The sequence below is a fragment of the Polypterus senegalus genome, chromosome 8 (genome assembly GCF_016835505.1).
Source record: "Polypterus senegalus isolate Bchr_013 chromosome 8, ASM1683550v1, whole genome shotgun sequence".
In the NCBI taxonomy this organism is placed as follows: domain Eukaryota; kingdom Metazoa; phylum Chordata; class Cladistia; order Polypteriformes; family Polypteridae; genus Polypterus; species Polypterus senegalus.
This window is the reverse complement of record NC_053161.1, coordinates 89144399-89164027: the sequence shown is the minus strand read 5'-3', so window position 1 is coordinate 89164027 and position 19629 is coordinate 89144399. Positions and strand designations below refer to the sequence as shown.

The 19629-nt window shown below is 37.6% G+C and overlaps 1 protein-coding gene across 6 annotated transcripts in view; it reads left to right on the top strand.

The window, feature by feature from the left end:
• Positions 1 to 19629, top strand: part of si:ch211-272n13.3 (ankyrin repeat domain-containing protein 26) — a 179689-nt gene that overhangs the window by 80032 nt on the left and 80028 nt on the right. For all 6 annotated transcript variants that reach the window (XR_005634684.1, XM_039761406.1, XM_039761409.1 and 3 more), the window contains 5 exons: positions 10530 to 10591; positions 10679 to 10781; positions 15487 to 15531; positions 16612 to 16782; positions 18023 to 18096. Coding sequence is in view for 5 of the 6 variants with exons in the window: in XM_039761406.1 (XP_039617340.1) it covers positions 10530 to 10591; positions 10679 to 10781; positions 15487 to 15531; positions 16612 to 16782; positions 18023 to 18096 (455 nt within the window). In the remaining variant the exon portion in view is untranslated. The remainder of the gene's footprint in view (positions 1 to 10529; positions 10592 to 10678; positions 10782 to 15486; positions 15532 to 16611; positions 16783 to 18022; positions 18097 to 19629) is intronic.

Below are 19629 nucleotides of genomic sequence, written 5' to 3'. Positions count from 1 at the left end.
CCGACGCTTCGGACACAGGCCTGGGCGCCGTGTTGAGCCAAAGCGTCGATGGTGTCGAACACCCCGTGATGTACTTAAGCCAGAAACTGCTGGACCGAGAGACCAGGTATGCGGCAGTGGAGAGAGAAGCCTTGGCCATTAAGTGGGTGGTGACTCATCTCCGGTACTACCTGTTGGGTCACGAGTTCACTCTAGTGACTGATCACTCTGCGCTTCAGTGGATGTCCCTGCACAAAGAGTCGAATCCACGGGTCACCAGGTGGTTTCTGGACCTGCAACCCTATAAGTTCACAGTCACTTATCGTCGTGGCAACCTTCAGGCCAATGCCGATGCCCTCTCTCGCCTCCACGACCTCTCGGTTAGGTCCGCCCGACCTGACGGTCTTGGGCTAAGGGGGGGGGTCGTGTCAGGCATGCGCGATTAGGAGACCGCGGACGGACCTTAAACCGCTTGAAGACGCGTTACGGGAGTGGCGGGGCGGGGTACTAACCTTTCTCCTTTGATTTCTTCCAGGAAAAAGACGCTCCGCCATCATAAGCCTTCCCGCAGTACGTTTACTTCCACCATTCCTCCGCCATCTTTCCTGACGTCATCAGTCCCATCCTCCCTCACGGTTCCTTCCCAGCATTCCTCCACTTCCGGCTCCTCCCTTATAAAATGGCCGCTGACGCCTCTAATGGGGTCGCGCATATGAACTGTTTTGTTTATATCTTTTGACCTGATTTGCAGTGTGGATTTTTCTGCAATATACGGGGCCGGAAACCCCAAACCTTTATGTTGTCTCTTGTTGAGTCTTTTACACCTACTACAAATTTTGGGCAAAAAAGACAAGTCTCTCCACTGGCTCATGTTTTAAAGCTGCCCTCTAGTAGTTCACAATATTCAGTATTGTCCCCCGTGCTAAAAACCCACTCAGAGGGGGTGCTGGTTGCATTGATGTGCAAATAGCGCTTTGCCAGGCGGTTTAAATGGTAGAAAGTTTCTCCCATAGGTTTTCCACCGCTGCATGGGGTCCATTTCACTGTCTGCATCTGTTGCCAGCAGGTAAATGTCAAGCTCCTTTTCCATTGTCTCTTTATCACAGAGTTCTGTTCTTGTGATTTATGATTTCTCACTAGAATTACCAGAGCCTACGAAAAAAGTCGTAAATCCGGCCCATCTTAAATCCCTTTGCACCTCTCCGTCAGTGTCTTTTGTCTTGTAATTGTGTCAATAAGTGCAAGCAGCCTGCTATACCATCCCCCCCACCGCTGCAGAACGGGCAAGATTTCTTCCAGGTCAAGCCTTGATTATCTGGGAGTGAAGTGCTGGAATTTTACTGGGGAAATAATTTCATGTGTGTTCTGTGTCTATAACAATCTTTGTAAACACATCGTTAAAACAGAAAAGTTTTTCATGTTTTAGTAATAAATGATGAAATGTATACATGAACTGTATAATGTATGAAGGCTGATGGCCAGATATCAAATAAACACTTTCACAAAAGGTGCAAGTGTAATGCGACAGCTGATGTAGTGGTAAGAATTGCGGACTTGTAATCAAGAGGTCCCTGGTTTGATTCTGATTGCCTCCCAAATTTACAGTTTTGGGTAGTGAGCTGCTCTTATTGTTAATATTATACAATAAAAACATACGTTTGATTTGTGTCTGTAACAGTAAATTTATAGTACTTGTAGTCATGATCATGATACAATACCACCACCACCCCAGATCTGACGCTGTTAGTTTTTATTTGAAACTGGGAATAACTGTAGATGTGAGTGGTGTTTTGAGACAATGTAACTGGAAATTCTCTGATCTGGGGGCTGTTCCACGAACGCGCTAACCTCAAAATCCAGGCTTATTTCGATAATCCCGGTTTAATTTCTCCAAATTCGGTTCCACGAACGAGGCTAACCTGAAGTTCCGCTTAATTACTATGCCAACATATGCTCTTGGACAAGCCTGCTCCGTGGCAGGTTAGTTGTGAAGCTTAGCTTAGCTTGATGAATATGATTGGACAAGCCATGTGATGTCACAGCACGACATTCTGCGGGGCTGGGATTATTCTGATGCTGTTCTCTCCCTCTTTCGCACACATCGACCTTCCAATATAAAATTATTACAGATTACATGCAGGCGATTCTAATTACTTAGAAAGCATAAAATGACAAGGAGTGCATTGAAGGCTTTTACATGAATAACCATGGCGTGCCCATTTATTCATAATCCAGTTGATGAGGGAGCGAGGCTCATTTGTAGAGCTTTAAGGCAACAGGTTCCACAATTACTTCGACCCAGGATAGATCCGTTGCATTGTGCAGATGATTATTTATACGAGCGCTATAGATTTAGTAGACACAGTATTGCATATTTGTGTCAGTTATTGGAACCTTACATTTCTAAAAACACACGTCGCTCTAAAGCCCTTACGGTTGCACAGTCTTTGTGTATCGCTGCGTTATTTTGCCAGTGGTTCATTTCTGTACAGTGTGGGGGAGGCTGAACATTTAAGCAAAGCTACAGTGTGCCGTGAAATCAGGAAGGTTTGCGTTGCATTAAAGTCCTTTTTAAATATATTCATTACCTTTCCTGGCCACCGAGGAATTCTTGCCATTAAGGAAACTTTCTTTGGAATTAATGGTGCTTAATCTTTAAACATCTACTCATTTACAGCACATAAATCATTACCTGATAAGTAACTGAATTTAATTTGTCAGGCTTTCCTAACGTCATTGGAGCCATTGACTGTACACACGTGAGGATAAAGGCTCCAGCAGGTCCAACAGAGCCTGATTACATAAACCGCAAATCATATCACAGTATTAATGTACAGGTAAGTACTGATAATATCTCACATTTATATACAAGAGGTGAAAGTGTAGTCGTCCAACATTAGCAATGTATGTCATTACCATTTCCTAAAATGTTTCAGATGGTATGCACTGCTGAACATCTAATTTCAAACATTGTGGCAAAATGGCCAGGATCAGTACATAATGCCAGAATTTTTCGCGAGTCTTCACTGGCTCAAAGCCTCAGACAAGGCAAGTCAACTAAAATTCACAAATATACTATAGTTTATTATACTACAGTCTAATGTGTCTACTTTCCATTATAGGAATTTTTCCTGGTGTGCTGCTTGGTGACAGAGGATACCCATGTCTACCGTTTCTTCTCACACCATATACAGATCCTGCAACACAAGCAGAAAGACATTTCAACCATGCCCATTGTAAGACAAGGGCACGCATTGAAATGACATTTGGACAGTTAAAATCCAGGTTTAACTGCCTGCGATATCTCAGAGTTACACCAGACAGAGCGTGTGACATTGTTGTAGCCTGTGCAGTTTTGCATAATGTGGCAATACTGCAGCAGGAGCGTATGCCAATAATGACGCATTCTTCACTTGCTGCCAGGACCTTTTCGTTCCACTCATGTTGCTCCTGAGACCAAGCATTATTAATAATTATATTAATAATTACAATTATATATCACTTTTTATCCAAGATGAACCCATATAATTAACATGCTGTCCTATTTATCAATGTGTTAAAATAACCTTAAAGTACCTTACAACTGGTAACAAAATGCATATGTAAAAGGAAATTTTAATGACTATACATTTTGAAGGCTTGAAACTGTTCTCATTTAGTTGTTAAATAGTTTGACATCCTTAACACAAAAGTTACTAAAATCATGTTCTTACGCATTTAACTTGTCAGCTATTTTCTGCCATGCAGCCACACGAGCTTTGATAATACAGCTCGTGTTCCCCTTTCTAGTTATTATAGCTTTGTAGTCCTCATAGGCTTGTAATAATAATTCTTGCTCCGCCTGCGAAAAAAACGCAGCTCTTTCCTTAGTTTCCATTCTTACTTATCCAGCATCGATTAACAAGGCTGCCTTTTATATCGCGTGGGCCGCCACGAGCCTCGCTTATCAAGCTTGGCTTGAATTAGCGGAGATTAAATACACCTGAATTTTGTTTGTGGAACTCAATGAGCCTGAAGTGAACTGTTAGACTAACTCAAGCGAGGCTATTACAAATAATCCTCGATTTTATAAGCTCGCTTCGTGGAACAGCCCTCTGGAGGGATAAAAGCTGACACACAAACGCTGGTGAATCTGCCTTCTTCGTATCTCACCATCACTTGATTTTTTTTTTTTTTTGTATTCAGTTTTATTGAGTGTTCCTGCTCACGCTGAATTAGTATGCACCTTATGGTCCATGATGTCAAAGCTGCACTGACAAAAAACAGAAATCTATACTAATAAAAGGCAAAGCCCTCACTGACTGACTCACTCATCACTAATTCTCCAAATTCACGTGTAGGTAGAAGGCTGAAATTTAGCAGGCTCATTCCTTATAGCTTACTTACAAAAGTTGGGCAGGTTTCATTTCGAAATTCTACGCGTAACGGTCATAACTGGAACCTGCTTTCGTCCATATACTGTAATAGCCTGCTGCTCGGTCGCTGTGTGAGGCGGAGTTGCGTCTCGCATCATCACGCCTCCCACGTAATTGAGTGCCTGCCCACATAAGGTACATTTTCGCGGGTGAAGGACTGTGCTTGGCATATTCATAAGTGCAGCCACTGCGGAAACCCTCCCTCAGCGAAAGTGTGAGAGAAAATTTTAAGTGCCGGGTCTGAGCTAAGCACGGTATAAAGCCTTGATGCTAAAGACCTGGCGAAGTCATGCCTTCTCTGCTGGCCTAAAAAAATATCTGAATCACAAACTGATGGTAATTATATTTTGTCCATGAATACTTATTAAATAATTCCAAATAGTCTGTCCGCTTCCTTTCATAGCTTTTCCGATGGTTGTGCTGTTTCCAGACATGTATTTTCGTATTAAAGTATTTAACCAATCACATTTCAGCCATCATTTGTTGCCAGGCAGAGAGGCCTTCACAATCCATTGTGCAGGCACACTAACACAGAATAAATGTCAATTAACCTGTTGCTTCAACCAATCAGATTTTGAGTTGGTGTCAGTAGGGCCCGCTAGCAGGCGTTCGGCAACGTCCCCGTATTCAGACCCATTGATTGGATAGAAGCCGATATGAGGAAATCTACGAGGCCACTGAATGCACCGCAGGCGCTCCGAGCGCAAGATCCTCGTGCGCACTACGGCCAACTCCATCGCAGGATTGTGGACAATATTATTTGCCAGACACAGACCAGATTTCAAGACCACGAAAACCTGATGTTTGTCATGCACCTCGACCCCCAGAAGTTTCGGGAATACAAGAAAAATTTTCCGCATGGAGTCTTTTCCAGTTTAACACAAGAGCCACGGAGCGGTTTTTGATCTGTCTCGGCTAAAAACAGAACTGACTGTAATGATGCCATGGATGATTTTGTGATTTTGCAGGAAAATCTCCCACTGATCTCCTTGACTTCCTTCATCAGAAAAATCTGAATGAGAGCATGGGGCAGCTGTTCACATTGGTATATTTGGTGGTGACCATTCCCATGTACACTGCTTCTGTCGAGCTGACATTTTCAGCCCTAAAGCGAATTAAAACTTTTGCCAGAAATACGACAGGGCAGGTTAGACTTTCAGCATTAGCTTCGATGGCGATAGAAAGGGACTTTTTGATTGAACTGAAGCGCACGGATAATCCGTACGACAGAGTAATTGAACTGTTTTTGAGGAAAGAGAGGAGGATGGATTTTGTTTACAAATAATCCAAATTTTTGGTGAGTAAAATGTTGAGATTTTCCTAAATAATATTGCAAGTTTATGAGTTGTTATTGATGTTTTTTATGTGTTTCGCGGCTGTAGCTGCAGTAGAAGGTTTAGTAGGTTTGACTATTCAATAAAGGCATTTATTGTGGCTACAGGAGTTATCTATCTGCGATGCAGCGGCTCGTTATACTGTATTTCTGCATATTAAGATGGTTTTTATAACCATAAATTCGTTTTTATGGGGTGGGTTGATTCAGACGGAGCACTACTGATTACAGTCAGCTCCCCTTACGTCACACCATGGTACGTTTAGCACAAGTTAATACCGGGAATGCCTGTTAAACATCTTACATTCACGAGTAGCGATTTGCGTAGTGAACACTTCAATGAATGAAACCTGTTATCTTTACAATGGTTGACAAACATGGAATGTAACTTCATAACAACACATCCTCCAAATGCGAACCTGATTGAAAGAAATAATGATAATCAAATCCTTGATGACAGCAACACTCATAACAGTGACAAAACAATTACATTGACAATCAGGTTATGTTATTTTTAAAATGTTTCCTTTTCTTTTTCATAACTTCTTTAACACACTACTTCTCTGCTGCGAAGCGTGGGTATTTTGCTAGTATTGTTATATATGATATTTGAAATAGCTCATTTTATGACCTGTATAGTACATTTCGAAAACCATTGTGGCACAGATGCAACATTATTCATGTTATTCTTATTCATTCGCATACCTTCTTGCGGTTGTAATCAGTGACCGTGTTTTTTTTTTTTTCCGATCTTGCCCAATCTCCACATTTTGGTGCATGGTGGTGTTTCTTTTGTACTCCAGGACATGTAGAGGAAAGAACAATACAGAGGGGTCAGTTCCACGCTATATACAATCTTTAAATTCAAATGTTAACAGTTTCCACATACCCAAAGACCGTCCTTCCTACATTTACGACCATTTACACACTTCTCTCTATGCTGTGGTTAATATTACACTGAAGGGGCGCTTGACACTGACTGAATTTGCTTTCCTGGGGGAAGCAGGTGGTCTTGGAACAGAGGCTTGTTGATGTTGCATCCTCTTTTGCTTTATCCATCACCTTTTCCTTCTCTTGTAAGAAGTGATGACGAAGTTCCTCTGCAAGGTGAACCAAGAACGTTCTTATTTTATGAGTGGACTCGTGCATGCCTTGTACAGTATATGTGTGTTGATCTCTGCCAGGTGAAGCTTGTTGTAGCACAAGCAACTGGCCACCCGCATGCTCTTGCTTGCACTGAATAAGCTCACGCCTTCTGGTACATGATATCAACACAACACCGGGTAAAAAAAGACGTGTTTACATAGGTTGCTGTACACACGGGACACACATGAAATGTATGTGTTCCAAACAACGATCTATTATTTCTCCTCTAAAACTCCAGCTCAAGTTGGGAGAAATTTTTGCCCTTTCTGTAGCAGTGGGGTGGGTTGGAATGGGTTGGTATAGCAGGCTGCTTGCTGCTTGTGTTGGTTGACAAATTTACAAGACAAAAGATTGTGATGGAGAGGTGCGAAGGGATTAAAGGTGGGCCTTATTTTCCAGTTTTTTCGTAGGCTTTGGTAATTCTAGTGTATAACAGGCATCGAAGATTCAGCTTGGTCTTGTGATATTACCGAAGGAAGCATTTTCTCAATACTTCTAGCTAGGACTTTGGAAAGTACCTTTACATTGTTATTCTAAAGTGAGATTGGCCTGTGTGATGCACATTGTAAGAAGTCCTTTTTTTGCTGAGGAAAGACGGTAATAACAGCTTGACGAAAAGTTCAAGGTAGAATTTTATTGTCTTCAGTTTCTGTAAATGTTGCTAATAAAAGGGCAGCTAGCTTAATTGAGAATTTTTTTTTAATAAAATTTGTCAGGGTAGCCATCAGGGCCTGCTGCTTTCATACTCTGAAGTGAGTTTATAGCATCCAGTTATTCTGATAGTGGCAGAGGTTTATCCAGTTCCTCTGCACTGAGGGTATCTAGTTGTGGTATCTGTAATGCATCCATAAATGCATTAGGTTGTGTTTTGTCTACTTTAAAATCAGTAGAATATAAGGACTTATAGTAGTCTATAAATGTGTGCATTATTTTTTTAAGGTCAATGATTTTGTCTCCGTTTGTGGCTTTCTCTCTGTGTTCATAGTAATGGTGTCTTGATTTAAAAATTAGTTTTTCTGTTTCTTTAGTTGCCACGAGGTTGAGTTCTGATTGCAGAACTTGTATTTATTTTTTTTATAAAGTGCCTCATTTGGAGACTGGTGTATTCTTGATCTATTCTTGTAATATCGATAATTAACTCTGATGTCTTCTTGGTCTCCAGTTTATTTTTATGGTAAAGATATGAAATAATATATTCTCTTAAAAAAACTGACAGAGTTTCCCAGAGTATTCCTGCAGAGGCATCTGAGGATGTGTTTGTCTGTAAAAATAATCAATTTGTTTAAGGTGAATTCCATACAGCTCACATTTGTTAACAATAGGGGGTTAAGACGTCACCTACTAAATGAGTGTGTAGGGCATAGTGATTTAATTTTCAAGATCAGAGGTGTGATCTGAGATAACATTGTTGTTGCACTTGCAAGATTTGATAGTGGGCAGTAAATTATTGATAAAGAAATAATCAATCATTGGATAACTATAGTGGGAAGTGGGAATATTCTCGAGTTTGAATTTAAGAATCTCCATGGGTCTGATAGGTTAACATCCATTACGAACTGTGTGATTATTTTTGTGGTATTAGATGTTATCTCCACTGTACTTGACCTAGTTGAAGTCAGAGTGTTAAGCTGAGGGTTCATATTGGGAATATGTACAAACACATTACCACTGTACTTGAAGACCTAGTTGAAGTCAGAGTGTTAAGCTGAGGGTTCATATTGGGAATATGTACAAACACATTTTGGATAAAATGTCCATCATACACATTAGGTGCAGAGATATTTATCAAAATTACTTTATATTTGAATAAGTTAGCCATCACCATGACATATCACCCTTCAGAATCAGATACTCCATTTGATGCTACAAATGTTTTATTAAGATTCCCAAACCTCTAGTTTCTTTGGCCAAATTTTGCACTCCAGCTATATAATCAAAGTTCGTTCCAATCAGAACTGGTCCTAACTTATTAAGTGAGTCTCCTGTAAAAACACTATCTTAAAATTTATGCCTGTTGCGAGAAATAATACTTTTTTTCTCTTTAGATTGTGATTGAGATCTTTGACATTCCTGCTTACAAAGTTCACTGTTTGGTGACAGACACTGCTTCTGAACTTTTGAGGACATTTTGTATTTTAAGTAAAATTAGCGTGTTGTTTCATTAATTATCTTTAAACCTGATTTCATATTATTACCAATTATGATGGCTAAGGAGTCCATTATTATGTTGGCACTTGTGGGGGTGAAAAAGATTAATAAGAAGCAACTTGCTCAATTTTTTTCACCCAAGCTCAAAACCTCAATTTTGCCTCCTTAAGTGAGGCTAGACCACACTTTACAGAGCTCCATTCCTCTAACATGGCAAGAGTTTGGGCACGGTGAAAACATAACAAACCCCCAGCAGTGGTGTGGTGAGGATTAAAATTGAGATATCTTATGATAGTACTGTCCAGATACAATAAACCTAGGGTATGATATTAAATAGTCTTCTTGGTGAAAAAAGGAAAAAAATGACATGGGTCATAATTGAGGCTCCTCCATTAACAAGAGTTTAAAAGGTGCTTGAGGCAAGTAATGAGGGTTCAAAAGATTTCAATAACGATTCATAAAGAGTGAAGAGAATAAGTGATGTTGAAATTGGAGTGGAGAAGAGAAAAGTCAGTATTGTGCGAGAGCTGGTATACTTTAGGGGAGGCATGGTTGTTGGAGAAGAAGAAGCCCTGTATAGAGCCTTTGTGCTCTGGAGGTAGGATCACTCCTGCTGAACAATGCAAAGGAGCAGGAGTGGCCACCCACTACGGGAGTCCTGCGGATGCTGACGACGGTGGTGGGAGACGTGAGCAAAGCTTGTGGGGGTCCATACAGATGTGAGGGATGATGCTGGGGACATGAGGACATGAATTCCTTAACGTGATTTTAAACTGTTTTTTAAATTATTTATTTATGGTGATTTTAACTTCCATATAAGCAGTTTTTATCATGGATTATTTATTGAGGCTGCAGCACACTTTTGCTCATCGATTTGTTTGAATGGAAAATAAAAAATACTTTTGCTTGTGTGTGTGTGTCCTTATTTGCCCATACTTGTAAATAAGGTAGATTACAGCTTGCTTTTAATATTGTCCTGCAGTCCCAAAATAGTCCATAATACAGAGGTACTCCTAGAAGATGTTTGGAAAACCGCAACCTACATCATTTTACCAGCTCTGGTTTCTCACACACACTAACATTGTCTGCAATGTTCATACCTGCTGTGCTAAAGAGGTAGCACCCTCTTAAGAAACTTCCAAAGACTACTTTAACGTTAGCTATCGTTGTGTGCTGACGGCTTGCTGTAAAACCAAAAAAATTTATAGTTAGTTTGTTTTTTGCACAATTTTTCTTGCATAAATATGGTCTGACTTAAATTTATCTTTTAGATTTTAACTTGTTGCAAACATGCAAAGGAAAATTAGCAATATAGTACAAATAAAAATGGGTAAAGAAGACTTGCACACTTTAAATGAACTCTATGAGATTAGGCGAGACATTCTACTGTATACAGATTTCACCCTGAAATTTAACAAAAATGTGTTGATTTCTCTGTGTACCTATGTAAATCCTTGCAAAAACTTGTTTGACAAAACATATAACTAATATACAATTATTTTTTTCAGATTTATTGTCAGGTTCAAGGCTGGAAGCAGAAGATGATAATGATTCTCCATGGGACTCGGAGGTCAGATTTGTTTAAATTTATGTTCAATAGTTACTGTTTGGAATTAATTCATCCTTAATAATTTCTGTTTCTATATCCTCTTTGCAGTCTGATTTCAACAGCCCAAGAAGATCAAAAGGAGGTCTTGTAATACCACCTCTAACTAAACCAGATACAAAGAAAACTATAACTACTCAGGAGAAAAATGAAGGTATGTTATGATACTGGACGCCTACTGCATATTGTTTTTTGAAAGGTGAAAGTTAACTAATATAATGTTGATTTTACCCATTAATGTTTTCTCTAGCATAGAGGGTGTTAATTAATTTATGATTTTAAATTCAAAAGTCAGACTTGAAAATACAGTACATCCCCAAAATTCCCAGGAGTTACGTTCCTAGAGCACCTGCGAATTTTGGATGTGGTTAAAAAATGCCTAATTTCATAGTTTAAACCCTAAATATTCCCCCAAAACACTTTCATTTCAAACTCGGCTTAATACATTACCTAACAGTAAAGAATGTAAATGTAAACTTGTGTATTGTACTGCTATGTCTCCTGCAGAGCTAGAATGTAAAATACCGATGTTACCGCTATATGTACTGTAATTCATGCAATCGCGTTTTCATTGCCAGAAGCCTTAGATGGTGCAGCTCGTTTCGGTGGCATCTTGGGGCTTGAACCCTTAAACTGCCACATACTTGGTGGTTAATGCATCCCTGGACGCCAAATACTTTTTTGCTGCACTTTAAGTAAGCGTCACAATTCACAAAGAAAAAGTGAAATTTTAATGGAACACATTTTTTTCATGCAAAGAGCATCACAATTACTGCAACACTGATCATTTTACACACTGCTAATGAACTGCAAAAACTATTTAAAAAACTACTGGAACAATATGTACAAAGTGCAACTGATGCCATGGATGAAACTCAGTAAATCACTGAGCCAACTACGCTTGAACTGGCTGCATGCAAGCACACAGAGGTAAGCACTGATGCTTGCAGGCTAGTCTAGTGCAGAGGCTCAATCCCAGGGGCAGTGAGGCTGCAGTACTGCAGGGTGTCCTGCTTGGGTCACAGAGTTGCACAGAAACACAAGAGATTGTAGAGACAGGAACTTTATTCAAAACTTCAAACAAATGTGTCTCTTTCAGAAGTAAAAGGAGCTCAGTATGCAGTTAGTTATCGATTAAAGAATAGACAAACATCATAGGGGTACACGACCCCAAACAGGAGTAGAGAATGTCTAGGGGAAGAGAGAGAAACAAAGAAATCAGCCAGTGTTAAAAGTTGTCCGTGACCATTTGTCCATTACATATCTTCTTTATTTCAAAGACAATCTGAAGAACTTGGAAGCGCTCCGATGACTTGTATCTGCTCCAGCTTGCTGCAGTCTCATATGTCATCAGATCTGGTGGTTCAAAATGAGACAAGTCCACACCTTCCACTAAACTAGCCCACTACAATTTAGTCTATTGTGTGAATTTTTAATCTGTACTTGTTCTCTGTCTAACTGCTAATTAGACCCCTGGCATATGCATGTACAATTAACATCAAAATTTGAAAGGTAACATGCCACAGGTGCCAGTACAACCACTTCTGCCCAAGTGACAGCCATGTGCCACTGCATAAACTGTTCACAAACCAACATTTGCATCAAAGCTTGCAACTCTCATCATTCCCCGTAGGCCACCCCTAGAGTTGTTTGCTCACCATATGCATACTCATTGTGCTAAACACCTCAGTTCAGAATTGGCCCACTGGTCCTGTGCCTGTACCACAGCCGACAATCTCAGCAGGGCTTCCATTTTCCCAATTAGACTATACCTAAACAGCCCATATGTCTTGCAAATGTATCAGCTGCACCTGCTTTCCTAAAAAGTTCACCAATTTTCTTAGTATACATTTTCCTTAATATTATTAATTATCCCACTTAATTAATTAATACCCAGAATGTATACTTTATGAGCCCAAAATTAATCCCCTTATTTTTGGCATTCCTAACTGGTTTGTTCAGTTTCCACCCCTTGGAATATAAATTTGCTGCAGTAATGAACAAACCTTTCCTTTTAAACTATAGCTATTGTGACTAGTCCTATTATTGCATGACTTGTGGACTTGTTACTCACTTAAACCCCAGTAAGTGTCTTTTCTTGCTGTCTCTTCACAGACCGGTGCTGTTCAGGCTTTTAAGTAAGCTAACACTTCACAATTATCACACCAACTGTAGTGTCGCTTCCATTTTGTGGGACAAGCATATCATGCAGCAGAGCAGCTACAAGTAAGCCCAGCAAGTAAGGGAGCAATGTGAAGGTAATGTATCAGAGTTTTTTAAGAGGGGGTTTTTGAGGCACGTCTGTGTCTTTGAGGAGTGCATTCAGCACCCCTGCTCACAAGGGGCTGCCGCTAAGATTCACGGTGATTTATTTATTTTTATAGTGGAGATTACAGGGATGCATCCAGCCTTGACCCGAACCGCACGCACTCACAAACAGAGACAATAACAAAGCAAACCGGTAATCAAACAGCAAATAAAGAATGTAATGAAAACAAATGAAATAAGAAAACAACAATACCACCCCTGTTCCCCTTACGGTGATTACATATTAAATACATCAAAGCACAAACAAAACACACACAGTAAATCATGAAAAAGTTCATGAAAAACGGCAATGGATGAAATGTAATGATGAAAATAGATAGTCCAGAGATCTGCACGTTGAATGGGAATGTACAGATAGTCCTACCGATAGTTCCTGTAATGATGAAGATGAATGGACGGGTTCAGGAGAGCTCCTTTTGTGAATTTCCCCTTGGAATGAATAAAGTATCCATCAATCTATCAATCTAATCTAATCTAATCTAATCTAGGATAGCCATGAGTCCATTTACAGTCCTCATGTACACAGGCAGACTGCAGACAATCCAGACGCATGAAATGATCCAGGACAAAATGAATAAGTACAGGTAACCCAAAAGAAGGCAGACAGGAACTTGAAACACAAAGTACAAAAATTTTTTTGCTTGCTTTTGGTTACCGGCCCCCTTTATAAAAGCCACGCTGACATCCTTTGACCTCAACAGCCCCAGCACCCTCAGCAGAAGACCATTCAGAGCCACTGCAGGGACTGCTGGGAGTTGCAGTTTCAAATTCTATTGGCTGCTTTCACCATCCTAAGGCGTGGTTTTCACTACAGTTGCTTCCTGTTCTGTCTACAGTACAGTATTGCCATGAAAAAAGCCATAAAAATTACGGAGGATATTTGCGGTTTCCGCTAACAATTATTACTTAGGTTCTAAGGAAAAATCTGCTAATAACTGAGGCCGCGAACTGTGACCCGCAACTTTGCAGGGTTCTAATTTATGCTGTAAACATAACCTGAAGCCAGTGCAGCAGTTTAAGAGTAGGAGGCATTTGTTCTTGGTTTAAGTCCTGGTTCTAATCTTGCTGACATATTTTAAATTAATTATCGAGTTGTAATCAAACAGTCTCCTAAAAAGATTACTTCATCACAATTGATAGAAAATTTCTGCAGCCATCTACAAATTAGGTTTATTTGAAATTCACTTCAGGTTCATGTCCTAAGATTGTTATATAGGTTTTATGATAAAAGGTAAAATCATCTCTATAAATTTTAGGTAAAAATGGTGCATCTGAGGTAAATTTCACTAACAAAATCTGGTCACCCTTTAGTTTAGATATAGTAAACTCTGTATTAACAGTCTATGAACCATTTATTAATGATACTGTCAACAATATATTTTCATTGAAATTAATAACTCTCAGGATATGAAACTGTCATTTTTCATGTTTTATGTTGTTTAGAATTCATACTGTTGATAGCTGCTTACTAGTGTTGATGAGTAAAATCTTTTATTTGCATCAAATATGCTATATTTTCCGTTGACCTTGTTTGCAGAATGTTTTCCTAGAAATTCATCTTGAGGTTGGCTTAGACAAACATTTTCCCCAGCGCCCCATGATGTTTTGTAAGGCCTGCATGACATTACACAGCTGTACCTGCTATGCACAGAAATTTATGCATGCATACTATAAGACTGTTGCATTTTTATAGTTTAATTTTTCAAGTTTATAATGACAGAGGACAATTCAAGTAGTATATATTTTATATTTTATATTTTTCCATTTTTACTCATCAGACAGCCACTTCCGGCAGCAAAACATGTCCCCAGTACAAATTGGTCAAATGCCAGGAGAGTTGTGCAAGCCTTGTACCTGGTTAATTTTTGTGGTATTAGAGTTTTTTTTTTTATTTTTCTAAATGCAAAAGGTCACTAGTTTAGAAATAAATGTAAAATGAAAGAAATTATGTAAACCTCACTCTGTAATCCTGGATTGAACAATTATCAGCTCATCATTTTTCAGATATTATAAGTTCTCAACAAAGCTCCAGACTTGTTCTCCAAAATGATTTGAAGCTGACAACAATTTTATCTTGAGATTTCAACAAAGATTTTTAACTCTCCATTAGGGATACGTCTTTCAAAAATGTTACTTTTAAGAAATATGAATTCAAACCAGTGCTCCATAACAGCTAACAGTAGGACATAAGTAGATGTCTAGAATTGAAATCTACTGTTTATGAAAACTTTTGAGACACCTCAAGCCTATTTGCACTACGTTCGTAAAGTTCTTTTAAATAGAAGACTACATGAAATTCATGCAAACACATTTAATTGCATTCTATTGTTGCTGTTATTTTTGAATATGACTCATTGTAAATAAAATATTGAATAGTCAAAAATGTGGTACTTAACTCTTTTAAAAAAAAAAAAGTAACTTTTTAAAGTAACTTTTTTTTTTTTTTTAAATGCTTCAACTTTCATATCCATTAATTTAGCCTTACACTTACTCCATGTGTTTGATCTGATATTAAATTCTAAATTTTTCAGATGTCTTTGAAGAACTTGGGTTAAATGATGCAGATGATATTGAAGGTATTTCCCCTTTTGTAAAGAGTACCCTGATTTTGCTTTTTCCTGGTAAACTAATTTTACTTATTTCCATGTATGATATAATAAGACTATAAATAAATGTAATTAAAATATTGATTGCTTTAAATTAGCTTTCCAGATTAAGTAAAAGTTCAAATTAAGAAAAAGTAAGCAAAAGAATGAAATTAGGTAATTACAGTTGTGCTATTTTAGTATAAATATGGTAGATGTGGTTAATTTCCCCTTGGGATTAATAAAGTTTATTTTGTCTAATCTAATAAAATGTTTAATTATCTTTAAAGCACAAAAATATAATTTAAGATATTTTAGTCCAACAAAAAAAAGCTGTATTTTTTATACTCATAAATATTTTGTTTTTATTTTTAAGACCAAATCAAGTGTGCGCAAGGTCAGTAACCTGAACTAGCTTTGCTGTGGTGGGATATTTTTTGTTTGATTCATTTACCATATTAGATGGTTGATTTTCTTGATGTTCTTTATTTCTTTTTTCCTTATAAAAGTCTTATATGTGATACACTTTAAGTATGTAGAATGTTAATCTGATTTTTGCTTTATTGCATTTAATTTCCTCACAGTTGGTTCTCAAAGTATGCTATGGGTTACATTCCATGTATCAAGTTAAGCAAAAATTGATACTTTGATACGTATTTTATTTTTCGTCTCATCTGTGTCCCCAATAAATGCACATTGTAGGAAATCCATATATATTGTTCCTTTTCTTTGTTTTCATTAAATGAACAAATTATAAAATTTCCATTAACATTGGAAGCTTCTGAGTATTATTATTTCCTCTTCATGAAATATAGCATGAAGAGCACTGTGCTTATTGCATTCAGTGGAAACCTGGCTTCAGACAAACTAGCAGTCTATGGGGAAATCATTTCCACTTTTTTCATTCCTCTCTCAGAAGATACATCCATCTAAGAATGAACTATGGAGTGTGTACCCTAAATTTCCATACTTTGCAACTCTGCTGTATTTAATATTCTAGCTTTTAGCTTTTAAAATACATGAAGTAAGAGCCCAAATTATCCTGTATGAATTCTCATTTCTGTATTTCAGATGCATCGGATTGGGATTCTGTTAGTACAACAAGCAAAAATCTAAATGAAGTCCCAATTCATTCTCCTGGTCAAGATGTGAAAACTATCATCTCATTTTCTGCTGTATCAACAATGCACAATGTTAAAACTCAGAGTGTAGGTGAAAATGAAGAATCACTTGTGGAAAAGGGTAAATAACCGTATTTTAGCTGTGTATATTCATGCCTCATTTTGCATTTTCCTTATTTGTATTTTAATTATGTCATTTGTGTTTTATTTTAATTTGTATTTCATTCTTTGGTGCCAATATAGAACATGGCATAAGTTATTATTTTCAACATGTTTACTTTCTAGGGAAGTATTCATGGTAAACATCATCCAAGCTTATTTAACATTTAGAGCACAGTAGTGTTTTACAGAGATATTTTATTTGTTTGAAATACCTGATGATGTTGTTTGTTGCCATATGTAGCTAGTATAAGGAAACTAATGTACTCTGCTCCTCGTTTCACCATCCTCAACTGGGGCTAGCCAATGGCAGTAGCTATAGCCAAAAATCTACTACAAACATCTAACATACTACTACACTAGATGCTTTACATACCCCCTGTGTATGAAAACACACACAAACATGTTCAAGGGTTGATAGGTACTGTATATGAAAGTTATTGTTTTTCATTAGAGATTTAATAGATTCTTTTAATTTGCTCTTTATTTTTCAAATTTACTTGTGTCTATTTTTATATTGTATACTACATTTGCTACTTATGCTACTTTGCATTTTTTTATTAATCTTGAGTATCAGAAAGTCTACAGAAAAAGTTTCAATATTAGTACAATATAGGCTTTAAAAAATCAGGAGTTCACTCAAAAAATGATATGAAAATAAGTTCAAGTCATTATAACAAAATAAGAAATATACCTGAATTCTAAGAACAACAAAGTTAATGAAAACACTATTATATCTCACATGCTCCTTAAGGTTTGATGCAATATTGTGCCATAGATCACTACCTGCTTTAAGAAAGTCTTAAGTCAATGCAAAAAAATATTTTTTGAGAATATTAAATAAGTGAAAAATTATCAAAAATGTTTATCAATTAAATGTTGCCTTGCAGTTAATCCAGCAACTTAAGTCATCATTATTATGTATTATATGTCCAAAGGAACACATCTGTTAAATTGTCCCTTTGTACAATTTTCTTTATCTTGTGGACTGAAAGGTATTAAAAGTTTTAAGTATTACAGTAACGTGTAAGCCCAATAGTAGAGCATAATTATATATTGCATACTAACATTTAAATTATTTTTGTCCATTTTATTTTTTAAACTGTCTTATGTTTGCACTCTAAAGAGTAACATTTCATGTGCAGTTATTTCATTTTATTCACAATCTTTTTAGGCATTTTGAATAACTGTTTTACTTTCAGAAAACAACAGTGAAAATCACCATGGTGTAAAAGATAACCGTAGCAGTGATCATCTTGAACTGGAAGAGAAGCAGGTAGCTTTTAAATGAAAATCTATTTACTTTATAATTTAACAATATCACATTTTAAAACTTCAACTTGTGAATGTTAAAAGTACAAGTGTATATTCACTTTGATCAGGTGTACAATATATGAAAGTGATAGTAGTTCCTTTATTATTCACAGTTTTTCTTGAAATTAAAATATAAATGACTAAATCAAAATGTTTACTCTTGTAAATGTTAGTTTTGGAAAAAAAACAAATATAAAAATATAATTATTAGAACTGTAATAACTCTACAGTTGTGTGTGTATTGTATATGTGTGTGTATATATATATATATATATATATATATATATATATATATATATATATATATATATATACATATACAGTGGTGTGAAAAACTATTTGCCCCCTTCCTGATTTCTTATTCTTTTGCATGTTTGTCACACAAAATGTTTCTGATCATCAAACACATTTAACCATTAGTCAAATATAACACAAGTAAACACAAAATACAGTTTTTAAATGATGGTTTTATTATTTAGGGAGAAAAAAAATCCAAACCTACATGGCCCTGTGTGAAAATGTAATTGCCCCTTGAACCCAATAACTGGTTGGGCCACCCTTAGCAGCAATAACTGCAATCAAGCGCTTTGCGATAACTTGCAATGAGTCTTTTACAGCGCTCTGGAGGAATTTTGGCCCACTCATCTTTGCAGAATTGTTGTAATCTAGCTTTATTTGAGGGTTTTCTACCATGAACCGCCTTTTTAAGGTCATGCCATAGCATCTCAATTGGATTCAGGTCAGGACTTTGACTAGGCCACTCCAAAGTCTTCATTTTGTTTTTCTTCAGCCATTCAGAGGTGTATTTGCTGGTGTGTTTTGGGTCATTGTCCTGTTGCAGCACCCAAGATCGCTTCAGCTTGAGTTGACGAACAGATGGCGGACATTCTCCTTCAGGTTTTTTGGTAGACAGTAGAATTCATGGTTCCATCTATCACAGCAAGCCTTCCAGGTCCTGAAGCAGCAAAACAACCCCAGACCATCACACTACCACCACCATATTTTACTGTTGGTATGATGTTCTTTTCTGAAATGCTGTGTTCCTTTTACGCCAGATGTAACGGGACATTTACCTTCCAAAAGTTCAACTTTTGTCTCATCAGTCCACAAGGTATTTTCCCAAAAGTCTTGGCAATCATTGAGATGTTTCTTAGCAAAATTGAGACAAGCCCTAATGTTCTTTTGCTTAACAGTGGTTTGCGTCTTGGAAATCTGCCATGCAGGCCGTTTTGCCCAGTCTCTTTCTTATGGTGGAGTCGTGAACACTGACCTTAATTGAGGCAAGTGAGGCCTGCAGTTCTTTAGACGTTGTCCTGGGGTCTTTTGTGACCACTCGGATGAGTCGTCTCTGCGCTCTTGGGGTAATTTTGGTCGGCCGGCCACTCCTGGGAAGGTTCACCACTGTTCCATGTTTTTGCCGTTTGTGGATAATGGCTCTCACTGTGGTTCGCTGGAGTCCCAAAGCTTTAGAAATGGCTTTATAACCTTTACCAGA